This window comes from Lingula anatina, chromosome 8, assembly GCF_051362555.1.
Source record: "Lingula anatina isolate TDL-2025a chromosome 8, LinAna3.0, whole genome shotgun sequence".
NCBI classification, from domain to species: domain Eukaryota; kingdom Metazoa; phylum Brachiopoda; class Lingulata; order Lingulida; family Lingulidae; genus Lingula; species Lingula anatina.
The window spans coordinates 5,438,874-5,452,068 of record NC_141774.1 but is presented as its reverse complement, the minus strand read 5'-3'; the positions used below and the strand labels follow the sequence as shown (position 1 = coordinate 5,452,068).

The 13,195-nt window shown below is 38.5% G+C and overlaps 2 protein-coding genes across 2 annotated transcripts; one reads left to right on the top strand and one right to left on the bottom strand.

The window, feature by feature from the left end:
* The first annotated feature begins 3 nt into the window (after positions 1-3).
* Positions 4-2,512, top strand: LOC106163189 (hepatocyte growth factor receptor-like). Its single transcript, XM_086994179.1, has 4 exons — positions 4-272; positions 661-823; positions 1,423-1,559; positions 2,077-2,512. The coding sequence occupies exons 1-4, from the start codon at positions 214-216 to the stop codon at positions 2,252-2,254; spliced, it is 537 nt and encodes a 178-aa protein (XP_086850305.1). The 5' UTR covers positions 4-213; the 3' UTR covers positions 2,255-2,512.
* Positions 2,513-4,461: 1,949 nt separating this feature from the next.
* On the bottom strand, positions 4,462-12,750 carry LOC147760247 (beta-1,4-galactosyltransferase galt-1-like). The gene is made up of 4 exons (XM_086994178.1): positions 12,695-12,750; positions 8,144-8,706; positions 7,498-7,826; positions 4,462-5,512 (listed from the first exon to the last, which is right to left on the bottom strand). The coding sequence occupies exons 2-4, from the start codon at positions 8,653-8,655 to the stop codon at positions 4,884-4,886; spliced, it is 1,470 nt and encodes a 489-aa protein (XP_086850304.1). The 5' UTR covers positions 8,656-8,706; positions 12,695-12,750; the 3' UTR covers positions 4,462-4,883.
* Between the last annotated feature and the right edge of the window lie 445 nt (positions 12,751-13,195).

The window sequence follows — 13,195 nt, the reverse complement described above, 5'->3', positions numbered from 1 at the left end:
GAAAGAAGTTAAGTTAAGCGTCTGTAATTGCATTGCTGAGAAATAGATTCAGACCTAGCTACTGAAAGCTTTTGTATGATCCTGACGTCATTGCAATTTGAATCCGGGTATGACGTATTGTTCTAAAATATTATTGAGAACGAATATTTTATGTTATTTTAGGCACCTACCGGACTACAGCTGCTGCAGTTTGGTTTGGACGTAGCCCGGGGGATGGAATATCTTTCTGAGAACAAATTTGTCCATCGGGATTTAGCTGCTAGAAACTGCATGTGGGTTATATTCTCTGTCCAAACAGAACAGATTACCTTAATAAAGGGCAGATTACACAATACCTTTTTTTTTTGCTTTGAGGGGGGATTCTAGAGGAAAAGGCGTTCCTCCAGAGGAACAGATGTTTCCATAGGCAGAACGGGAGAAAATCTCCTTTCCGTTGATATTTTTAACTTTGAATGTTATAAAGTCAGTAACTAATACATTAGTTTCTGGCATACTACTTTGAATATACAGTATTAGGTTGTATTTGTGAGTATTATATGCCAAGCAAATAATCAACCAAATCTAGAAGAGTAAAGACATTGTCAGTTAGCAAGAGAAAGTTGACAATTGTATGGTAATCATTGGTGATAAAAAACTCACCCAGCATTGCTATGTTTTCAGGCTAGATGACCAGCTGCGCGCCAAAGTGGCCGATTTTGGACTGACTCGTGACGTGTATACCAAGGAATATTACAGTTCCAGAGACAAGCAGGCCAAGTTGCCGGTGAAATGGATGGCGCCAGAGTCCATGGAGAGGAACGTTTACACTTTTAGATCTGATGTGGTATGGCCATGGGGTTACATTAAGTTTTACTTCGGAATTTACTGCTTTGCCCATCGTTATACGGTAGTGCAGTTTGCATTTTAAAATCAATAAACTCCATGAAAGAAAATCTAATTCTTCAAATTTTATATGATTGATTGATATACGAATTAGAAAATAGAACAAATTAAAAGAAAACAATTATTTTGAGATGTCATGTAATAATCAAGGAATGTCCCCTCTAGCTTTCTCGTGATTTAGATGTACAATGTTTGTTTCTTTTTATTTGTTTCTCTGGAAAACACAACTTTCAATTAACGTACCCCTGAGGGTAAAGCATCAAAATATGATGCCCACAATAACCCTGCAAAAGCCGTTCCGACCTTTGACATTATTTAAAATTTCCTATTGTCCATATAAATTATAGTAATGTTTGATTTGTGTTACTTTAGGAGATATAGACTATAAATGTCAAACCATCCTTTTTTTCAATATCTTTTTGTTATCATAATATAAATATTTCTATTGTCTACAGTGGTCCTATGGCGTGCTACTTGGGAAACTGTTCATTCTCGGTAAGGGTATTATTATCATTATATAAATATTTCTGTTGTCAACAGTGGTCTTACGGCGTACTACTTTGGGAGCTGTTCACTCGCGGTAAGGTGCCGTATCCTGGTGTAGACGGATGGGATGTTCTGCAGTTCTTAAAACTTGGGAGAAGATTGGACCAACCCGACTACTGTCCTCAGCAAGTGTAAGTCCTGACTAACAGCAAGCCTACGGGTATTTACATATACAATGTACACACGTAGCTATTTCTGGTCTGACGTGAGTCTTAGATATTGGTAGGGCCGTTATTTCTAATACGATGTTAGTATATTTAATGTTATCATTAGAGGGTCTGAATTTCTCAATTCTCTTCTTTGATGCCAATTTTGCATGCTTCTCCCTGCTGAATGTGCCTGTATCGGTGCTTAACAGTGCTAGTTGCACATGCACCTGACTGTGCATTTAGTTACGTACAGTATACCTACTACATATAGTATACTACCCAGGCGGATCTCGGAAAAGGGGGTCACACGGCCATAAGCCAAAACTTCATATATAGGGAGCAAAGAAGAGGGAGTGAAAGAAGCACCACAGTTTAGAGAAGCACAGTCGTTTTATTTACTGGGTAGCAATTTCTAATATCGGTCCAAACTATTGGGATTCCGTTTTGCTGTCTTGATTGAATCCATTTTGTTCCTACCCTGTCATCTCTTCTATTACAGGTACCAGCTAATGCTGAAGTGCTGGTCATGGGAGCCAGAGGAGCGACCAGACTTCACCTCTATCTTAACACAAATAGAGGAGACAGTGAGAGTCAACATGGAAGTTGGTGGAGAACCTGATCACAATGAACGTGGGGGAGGGGATGGCGATTATCATATGTACATTGAAGTGTTCTAGTTACAATGTAACATATGTCAATAATTTAGACCAATTGGTTTTTGGACAGTGCTTTTTATTTTATTTTTTTGCCATGAGAATGACTAAATATGGCTTTGGTACATTTTGTACCTGCGTATTTTATCTCAGCTGAACGTTTATTAATGACCTTCAAAATCAGTTGCGTGACCACACGGTTTCAAATAATATTGTAACTTCGAGAAATACCAAAATAATTCCTTTCATATTATCCGAAAAATGTTATTTGAACTGGTTTTCTGCTTGCTTCTTATGCTATATATATATATATATATATATATATATATATATATATATATATATAAATGGGACATATAAGTTGGTCAGCTGAGTAGGTTTTACAACCAAAAGTTTAAGGAAGGTGTAGTTTAAAAATTTTTTTATGGCTGATCAGTGTTTAATTCAGTTTATGCCTTGGTATGATTGTCAACTTCATTTGAATCGTACAAGAATCTTAAAGGAGTGGTTTATATATGTTACTGGGAACCTATGTCCCAACGTCGCTCGGTTCAAATGTACCTTTAACGCACTTCAATTTTCATGCATTATGGTGTACATGTACCCAAGATTTGGGTGACCGATAAATCGCTTTGTCTGTGTGTCCTCTCTCTTTACTTGCTTATATGTAACATTACCAGGGTGGATGTATAAAAGTATGAATTATTAACTTATGTGAGCTTTTTTTCTTTAAACGTGTTTTTCTAAACAATGAGACAACCACCCCCTTTCCTTTCAAGTGTAATACATGTATTAAGGCCGGTATATACCTTGTACATTCTTAAAAGGCTCTTAACCCAATATCGCAAAATAGGTTTAACGAAAGCAGCTGTATAATTATAGCCGGCTATGCAAGCTTAACTAAAGAGCGAAATGAGCCCGGGTACTATAAAGTATAGTTTACCAGTAGGGCATAGTTACGCAGGAGTCACATTAAAGGGGGCGACACTAAAAGGTTTTTATTCACCTCCCAGCTGATCTTGTTGAGCAAAAAAAAAAAAAAAAATAAAATAAAATAAAATAAAATAAAATAAATAAATAATTATAATAAAAAAAAATAAATAAACTTGAGCATGACTATGGCAAACAGAAATACATGAAGCTGTGAAAGCGAAGAAGGCAAAGTTTTCGAGTTATAATAATGGATTATGATAATTGTTTTTATAGAGTGCGACAGAACTGGTAATTCGAAATGTTCAAATATATGACTATTTTCGAAACGACTTTTTGTTTTGTCATATCCGAAAAAAGCAGGAATTTTAAGATGAGACTTGTTTTTCTCGAATAAAAGTAAAAAAATAAAATTTGCACGTTTATTTATTTTACCATATTTGTTGAAGTTTTTTCACAAGTATTTTAAATATGTTTTGAACAAAGTCAGAAAATTTCAGAAAGATTCATGTATCTTATTGAGTATAAGGGTTGTTTTGTATTTACTGGGATGTATGCTGTACCTAAAAACTTGCAGGGATTAAATTAAGGGGCAAAGAAAAAATCATCATACAGTGAAACTTTTCCGTCTTCGTCTCTATTCAATGTATTAGCGACTGAAATGATGTTTTCTATCCATATTTCAATATTACAGCTGCATGGTGATGCTGGTTATAAAGTATTGAACTGTTTTGTTTGGTCTGGCTTTAAATATACGCAGTGAATTGATTCACACACATTCATCTCTATTTTTTCAGGTCTGTACAACCATTGCAAGAATATTAAATGTGTTTCGAAATACAAATATTAATGCCGTGATCGCGGTGTAGAGTTGGATTGCCATGCAATCCGCCTTGAGGGTACCGTGTCAAGGTCACAGTGTCAAGGTCACAGGACCTCTCCCTGCAAAGCTATGCAGTCGGAAAAAAACTGTATTCATTGGAATTGGAAGATACCATTATCGATTCCTGTGTAGATGACTTAAACATGACTGTACAATATGGTGTTAATCAATCATTGAAATTATTTATATTAATTAGAAAAAACAATCAGATTAGACCTTTTGTGAAACTAACAACCAGTATTTTAAACGGAATTTGCAGATTTGTTCCACACTTGCCCACGTATTAAACAAATGTATGACATTATATTGCCAACCTTTGTACCCTGCGTTTTTCTTTCATAGACTGCCAAGCTTACCCTTTAGTTATAACTCTTGTATTTAGAATTTACTTCAGTTTGGGGATGGAGAGTGACATATGTATTCTTTGACATTGTGTGTTTTGACAGATTAATGAAATTAAGTTCGCTTCTCTTCACCCAGCCTCACCAGCAGCTTATTCAATCGTTTTTTTAATTACCCAACACATTTATTCATAAACAAACTATATCAAATCCAATATTTGTAAATAACATTGAAATACCATTCGACCATGTTGATTGACGTTATCACTGGAAGCGTTGTATCTCACTGTCAATTAACATAAACTAGCTGATGACTGTCATTTGGTATAATTAATCAAACATATTATATATTGTCCATGGCGTTCATCATGTCATCGCTGCTTAACTTTTTGATGTCCATCATACAATGGACTCGAAGGGGCTTTGATTACCGTCCTGTGCGTTATGAGGGTGACAAAATGAGAAACTAACCACAGCGTCATTTACTGTCAGAAAAGACTCAAGTTGTACGCCTCACATACTGAACTGCCCTGTCAATGTTTTCTAGTATCTTTTCACCGAATCTAAACATCGAGGTATCCGTTACAATTCTACTCCATTTTAAGTGTTGTCTAAAGTGATGCAGCGACCCTATGCGTCGATCAACCTTAAGTGTTTTTTGCGTGGCGCGTCCGATCCAGTGAATACCCATCATCCATGTTTTCTCTGGTCTAACTATAGTTTTGAGACAACATCTTTTTCCGAACGAATGGACCTGTCGAGAGCGTCGTGAAGTTAAGAGACAAGCTGGACGATAGCGTAGCAGCCTCGCGTCCAATTCTCCCTTCACCGCAGGATATGTGTCAAAACTCGCTACACTTATTATGAACTCTTTCTTGAGGAATGCATACCCAGCACGGTCCTGCGGTAAGCTTTCTAACATATTATATAAGTCGTTTTGTTTCCTTGGCACGATGAACTCGTCTGTATCGACGAACACGACGTATTTGAACTCATACATGGTACGGTAGAGGCAGTCCTGGATTGAGGCCTGTTCGGCGTAGTAGTGCACTCCTTCTGTGTCCTCACTGTCGACCGAATTTACTCGCAAGTTTGGTGGTAAGTTCCAGGGAATTAATGTCATTATCCCTAAAAGGAATAGTACAGTTAAGTAAACCCCATGTCATTGAGGCCTATCAGTTCATTTATAATAATAATAATAATAATAATAATAATAATAATAATAATAATAATAATAATAAATAAAATAAATAAATAAATAAAAATGAAAACAATACAACAGATCACACCGTTAGAGAAGAAAAAAGAGAGGAGAATATAATTACATGTATGGTCAGAAGTATGGCAATTGGTTGTACTTTATAACATCAGTTCATGTGTACTATAAAGGGTGTCATCGAAGCTCTGACGCCTTTCTGGTGGTCAACTTCTTGCTACCATGGTGAAGGCAAGGGAGCCAATGAAGAAAGAAAAGGAAGTATTTCTCTGAGGGAGGTGAGTACAGGTGGCAATCAGATAGCCGTCAAATATGGTGTGTCTTGCCAGACTGTATACAGGGTTTGCAAACATGGGGGACATCGGTGGTGCCCATAAGTCAACAAGAAGTGGCCACCTGGAGAAAATTAGTGCCAGGGACGACAGGGGTCTTATTGTACCGTCAAGGGTTTTGGAATTTGAATCGTGCTGCGAATTAGCTTTGCAGTGGTCGCGTAATTTGGCGGTTGGGATTAGCGAAGTTACTGATCAGGGAAAGCTCCATGCTGCAGGAGTTCACACCCTGCAGGGTTGCCAAAAAAAAAAAAAAAAAAAAAAAAAAAAACTTATCAACATGGGTCCTGTATCTCGAAACTAGCAACCCAAACTTGCCGTCATGTTTAATTACATGAAAGACACACTGAAATGACGAATTATACATACGCAGAGGCCTTTGCGACTAGTTTGTATCGCCGCAAATAATAGCCTCGAAACTAATGGTGATTTCGCCATTAGCGCACGGCCGCGATTTGTGAAGCTCTCGAGATATAAGATAGCGCACGCTCGCCATGCTTGCGCAGCTCGCAACATACCGAAGCTTTCGAGATACTGAGCCCTGGTAAACTGTCCAAGAAGAAAAACGCGGGCTGCAAGAATAACTGAATTGACCGTAGATTAGCTAGAACTGGAGCCAATTTTATTTTTTTATGAGTCCATCTTCACCGTGAAATCGTGGGCCCATAAGTGAGAGTAAGAAGACTGACATCCACTTCTAATATGCCAGAGTATAAACAAATCTCCTGACTAGAGAGTCAGCTTCAATAATGCTATGGGGGTGCATCGGTTTCTCCGGAATTGTTGAACTGGTAAGGACAAATTGAAAGCTGAACCACGAGAGTTACATCGGATTTCTGGACCGGCACCTTTTAAAATCGGTAGAAAAGCATCCTTGGGGACAAAAAATAATGTTTTTACTTTCCAGGGTGATATTGCTTCACTCCGCAAGGCCAGGGCTGTACAAAAGAGGCCTAACCGGCCTAAAATCTATTGGCCTGCCTAATTACCAGACAAAATTTAAACCTCAATAAAAAAACCTGTGGAACTAGTTTGAATCGCTCTTTTAATACAAATGTTCTAATCCAAAGTATCTTTAGAGCCTGAGTCAACATAGCCCTCAAATGATAATTGAATCTTCAGCAGTCTATGTCCAAAAGGGCGGAGGCCATATTGAAACCACGATGCTATCCTACAAAATGTTGACACTATCAAAATAAATAACATGTTTTTCGTAAAAGGCAAAGCACTTGTCTATATGGTTAAAGTCAAGATACTTACTTCACCTAACCACTTTTCAATAAAAGACCAATTAAAACCCCTAAGAAATCCCACTGTTGTTCAACTCCAAGCAAAATGGTTCGTGCAATACTTTTGTTGCCCCATTGTAGTTCCATGATATGTGTTTTATAATAATGTGGCTTTAGGAGTCTTTGTCTCATATAACTTTAGGGACAGTAAAATTTAAAGGGCATACCTATCTATTTCTGAGGCAGGAAGATAAAAAAAAAACAAAAGTAAAAAAAAAAAAAAAACGAAGAAGAAACTGATAATTAATCAAAGGAGGGCCAAAATTATCTCCGTACCTTGTTGAACGTACGCCCGGATAACCGGATTCATCACAGGATCACCAGTGTAATTATACAAGATGAAATGCTCCGCTCCAAGTGTCCGGTAAACCTCAACAAACTCTATCAACCGCATGAAGTTACTATATTCAAAAAGGGCGGTCTCTACACAAACGCCGATTTTCCGTCTCAGCTTGCTCGCATCCCAATTCCTTGGCCGACTTTTATCGATCACCTTGAGAATGGGGACATTGCCCACGTGAGCAGAGTGTCGGTCTTCCACCAGGGAAACGGCAAGCGGCTTCGGTAATCCTATCACATCGCAATGGTAAAGAGATGCAGCATATCTAACATAAATAAATGAATAAATAAATAAATACAATAAACAAACGGCAGAACAAACTTTACATTGATCTTTTTTCACGGTGGTTTTCTAAAATTCTAAAATAATAAAAAATCCTCTTTTTTCTCCCCCTACCCCAATAAAGATAAATAAACAACCCCCCCCCAAAAAAAAAAAAAAAATAAAAAAATAAAAAATAATAATAATAATAAAAAATTAAAAAAATAAAAATAAAAACAAAAAAAGGACAATTCTGAAAATTGTGGACATTTTACATTAGGCACAGATCATTCCTTCTAAATACGTGACATGTCTACTTACTTTCCCATCATTGGCATTCGCTCAAACGTTACCGACCGCACTACACTGCCATTAGTAGACAGGTCACCACTGAGTCCAGTTATGTCCTCTTCCCGGTACCAAACTCTGCAGAATTCCGGCAGTTTAGTCTCATTGTCTACAATTGATACTATTCGAACGTGTCCTCCCTCGCGGTCATCGTAAAATGCTGAGAAAAAATACTGTTTTCCACCTGGTTGTTCTTTCCATATTAATTCCTCCTTGTCAGGAAGGCCAGATGACAGTATTTTAGGAGCAACCGCAAGTTGTACAGTCATGTTTACCGGAAATACAAAGTGTCGTCTGGCATGGGGTAAAATTAAAGAAAGTGGGGGTGTATATTGTAGTGTCAGTTGTTCCCCTAACGAATACGTATGATAGGGGGGGTTGATGATTACATCTCTACTTCCTATGAGTAATAAGTTGAACACCACAACCATGACATTCAAAAACACAAAGACATAAAAAAAGGACTTATTTTGCGGCGATAACATCCTTGTGTTGGAATACTCCGAACCGTCTTCTTCTTTTACTTTATAGTTGAACTGAAAATATATGACATTTTTTCAATTTGTTCATTTAAAGAGACTTACAAGAGACATATATGACAAGCAAAGACATAGAGGTAGGACTGCTGTTGGGAGTAAACTGTATGAAAGCCATTAGAGGTCTGGAATACGTACATGGTAGAGGAGAGGAACCATATGCATACAGATGTAACCTAGGTTGGGGTATAGTAGGGCCAGTGGACAAATCAAGACCCATAGATGAGAACAAGAGCTTTGCAACACATGCCTTTCCCTTTAGAACACAAGTGACAGAGATCAGCCCCGCTGAGGTTTGCAGTCTCTTTGACCAAGGTTTCGACCACCAGAAAGATGAAAGGTTAAGCCTTCAAGACCAGAAGTTCATGAAGATTATGGAGGAGGGCATACATTTCAACGAGGGTTTTTACGAGATGCCACTACCATTTAAAGATGGACATCCAGACATAGAGCAGCTAAGGAAAATGCTAATCCACAACCCGAAGTATTATGAGCACTATAACAGTTTTATGCAGGGCCTCATAGATAAATGCTATGCAGAAGAATCACCTCATGAAGATGGAGGTTGGTACTTACCACATCATGGTGTATATCACCCCAAGAAACGTGAGAAATTACGAATGGTGTTTGATGCCAGTGCAAAACATGAAAATGTTGCGCTAAACGACTGCCTGCTGAAAGGACCTGATCAGAATAACTCGCTCATAGGTGTTTTATTGAGGTTTAGAGAGCAGCCAGTAGCAATCATGGGTGACATGGAGAACATGTTTCACAGGTTTAAAGTGAAAGAAGAGGATAGAAAGTTTTTTACAGTTCCTACGGTGGAAAGACGGTGACCTCAATAGTAATCCCATCACATACAGAATGACGTTTCATATATTTGGAGCGATAAGTTCACCAGCATGCGCATTGTATGGACTGACGAAACTAGCAGAGGACTACCAAGATGAGTATTCATCAAGCGTCATTGCCTTTCTTAAGAATGACTTTTATGTAGACGATGGACTCAAGAGCATCGAGTCAAGTGAAGAAGCTATACGTCTTGTTAGTGAAACAAGAGAGCTGCTGAACAAAGGTAACCTAAGACTTCACAAGCTAGTATCAAACAACCGTGAAGTGATGAATACAATCCCAATGTCAGAGCGAGCCAAAGAAATGAGAAACATTGACCTTAACAGAGACACATTGCCAATATACCCAGCTTTAGGAGTAGAGTGGTGTGTAGAAGCGGACAATTTTCAGTTTAAGGTCCAGATCAATGATAAGCCATTAACAAGAAGGGGCATTCTCTCCACTGTAAGTTGCATATTTGACCCTTTAGGCCTTGTCTCACCATTCATCCTTGGCGGTAAGAAAATTCTCCAAGAGCTACGCAGAGACGGTGCAGAGTGGGATGATCAAGTGCCAGAGAGTATTAGTTGCAGATGGGAAAGATGGCGCTCAGATTTGCTGAACTTAACCAAGTTGAATATACCACGGTGCTATAAGCCAAATGATTTTGGTGAAGTGACTACTGCAGAACTTCATCACTTCTCAGATGCCAGTGTATAAGGCCTAGGTCAGAGTAGTTACTTGAGACTTAAAAGCAACACAGGAAGAATAGCAACCACGTTAGTTATGGGCAAGTCCAAGGTAGCTCCCTCTAAACCAGTGACAGTCCCAGGCCAAGAGTTGTCAGCAGCAGTGATGTCTATAAAGGTGGGGAGCTTTCTTGCCAAGGAGTTAGAGTATGAGGACATCGCCCATGTGTATTGGACTGACAGCAAGGTTGTTCTAGGGTATGTCAATAATGATGCTTAGAGATTTCATGTCTTTGTAGCTAATAGAATAAAACAAATTAGAGAAGTCAGTCAGCCGTCGCAATGGAGGCATGTTAAGTCCAGTGACAACGCAGCTGATATAGCCTCCAGGGGAACAGGTGTGACATAGCTATTACAGAATGAACAGTGGTGGAATGGGCCAGACTTCCTGCTCATTGATGAACCACTATCTACCACTAATACCCAATTCAGACTAGCACCAGATGACCCAGAAGTACGCAAATCTGAAGTCAATGTATTTGCTCCTAATGTAGAAACCAACCACGATCACTTGTCTGATGTATTGAAAAGGTTTTCTTCCTGGAACAGAGCAACACAAGTTGTTATGTGGTGTTTACGATTCATACAGAAGCTGAAACAAGCTAAGAACAGGAAATCTACACAGCAGAACACAGTTGAGACCAGCAATAAACCGTTGAATGTTCAAGAAATACAAGTGGCAGAAAAGATCATTCTCAAGTCAACACAGACTGCTACATTTGAGAAGGAAATTGAAATACTGAAAGCAATTAACAGAGAAGATAATAGTGAACACACAGAGAGAAAACAGGCAAGATATCGCAACGAACAAATCAAGAAAACCAGGTCACTATACCGCCTAGACCCATTTTTATGTGAAGATGGACAACTCAGAGTAGGTGGTCGTATAAAGAGGGCAAATCTACTCAGAGAGCTTACGCACCCAGTGATTCTGCCTAAGCATCATCACGTTACAAATCTCATAATTGACCACTATCATACACGATGCGGACATTCAGGAAGTGGCATTACTCTTAATGAAGTCCGAGCTAGTGGTTATTGGATAATTTCTGGCCGTGCCAAGATTGGATCATATATATGGAAATGTGTGACCTGTCGTAAGCTACGAGCAAACTCACAGAGTCAGAAAATGTCAGATCTTCCAGCTGACAGACTGGAACAAGCACCTCCATTCACCTACAGTGCAGTAGATTTCTTTGGACCATTCTATGTGAAGGAGGGAAGAAAGCAGATGAAAAGATATGGTGCTATGTTTACATTTAATCTATGAATACTATTTTTCACAAAAAGCTCTTTTTTTACAGACACCATCGTTTCATTTGCAAGTAAAACCTCAACTACAATCGACAAGCAGAAATCTCACTGGTTGTCATTAATATTTTAAAGTCCTGCTAAAGCAGTCACTCATGCTAATATATGCCACCTAGCCATCTATAGAGAAAGCTTTAGACCGGAACAATATGAAAAAGTCAATTCATCTTGAACTTGGGTGATCCCGTTGCCATGGTAACTTTGTGCAAGCACAAAAACTTCAAAAATACACAACTGTGCCTTGAAAAGAAAACCAAATGTCCATTGATACAAGAATGAAGGTACTCTAAAATAAACATTTACAATCACACACACACACACACACACACACACACACATGTATATATATTAACCCAGTTGAAATACCATAGAAACAATGTTTAAATGTATTTAAGTTATCAGTGCCACAGGTAGCACCCGTTCTGATATATTGAGGTAGGTAGCGGATAGGATTATGCATTGGTGTATGTCGTATATTTTAAGGTGTTTGTGTTTCCTTGCCTTGCATTGCATTAAGAAGTTGGGGTATAGTTCTACCACATGCCTCATGAACTATAATTGCCGTTTTCCTACACGAGGCCAAGCTTTTGTAGCACAAACGCACAAATGAACGACCCAGACATGAATTTACTACCTGCGCTTTTAGTCAGTGACGAGGTTTCCGTGCTGTTGGTTTACTCTACATACTATTGAACGTGGTTAAAATGAAGACCGCAGATATGAATTGAGTGCTGATTCAACACTTATGAAACCATTTTAGCTGGAGCAAAAATGACGCTAGCTACTAAAAGTGCACGATGATTAATTCCAGGTGATACATATGTACTTGGTTCATGCTGACCACAATAATAAGGAAACTGCCAGTTGACATTAATTTAAGCAGTGTTATTGCCATAGACTGAATATGAAGACAACCACTTGGGACCTGTTTCAGAAAATGGTGTTTTGAGCTCTTGGTCGAAGCTTAGGCTTCTGAAATGCAGTTAACTTCTATTGTTCTAAGACAAACCAACTAATAAAATATCAACAAAACTTTACCCCCCCCTCCCCATCAACATCGACTATTGTCTTCGTCGTAAGAGAATAAAAGAACGTACCTCTATTAAAATCAGTTCCACTGGTAAGTCATCTAGTAGAAATTCAAGCGATGACTGTTTTGACACACCTTTACGCTTTGCATTAAATATCAATGGTTTTAATATGAATTTTGAAGATGGCGCCGTTATCTTATAATTTGTTTTTAGAGTAAAGAAATGAATTTCAATTAAAAGCTCAGTCAGGGATTTAGAGGGGGCCTCGGGGGGGGGGGGTCCTGACACCCCCTCGCTTTCTTAAAAAAAGCATATTAATATTCTCCTCTTGGAATTAAAATTTGACTGTCTGATCTATTGTACTAAACCGTACCAAATGGTACTGTTCGCTCTCTAAAATACCAAATATTTTCGGGGCCTTCAGTGGGCCCTGAACCCGCGGACCTCCCATTAAATGATCCTGGATCCGTCACTGGTCTGTCCGTCGTGTGTCTCTGTATGTGTTTGTGTGTTGAATAAAATTGGAATTGAAAATAAATTTAAATCCTAAATTTAATAAGGCTTATT

What these genes read in the sequence shown, in the direction of transcription:
- LOC106163189 (XM_086994179.1), top strand. Translation starts at nt 214, where the DNA reads ATGGAATATCTTTCTGAGAACAAATTTGTCCATCGGGATTTAGCTGCT. An exon ending in TTAGCTGCTAGAAACTGCAT is followed by an intron (nt 273 to 660) that starts GTGGGTTATATT and finishes CTATGTTTTCAG; the next exon opens with GCTAGATGACCAGCTGCGCG. An exon ending in GACTACTGTCCTCAGCAAGT is followed by an intron (nt 1,560 to 2,076) that starts GTAAGTCCTGAC and finishes CTTCTATTACAG; the next exon opens with GTACCAGCTAATGCTGAAGT.
- LOC147760247 (XM_086994178.1), bottom strand. Translation starts at nt 8,655, where the DNA reads ATGTTATCGCCGCAAAATAAGTCCTTTTTTTATGTCTTTGTGTTTTTG. An exon ending in CGAATGCCAATGATGGGAAA is followed by an intron (nt 7,827 to 8,143) that starts GTAAGTAGACAT and finishes TATTTATGTTAG; the next exon opens with ATATGCTGCATCTCTTTACC. An exon ending in CCGGGCGTACGTTCAACAAG is followed by an intron (nt 5,513 to 7,497) that starts GTACGGAGATAA and finishes TATTCCTTTTAG; the next exon opens with GGATAATGACATTAATTCCC.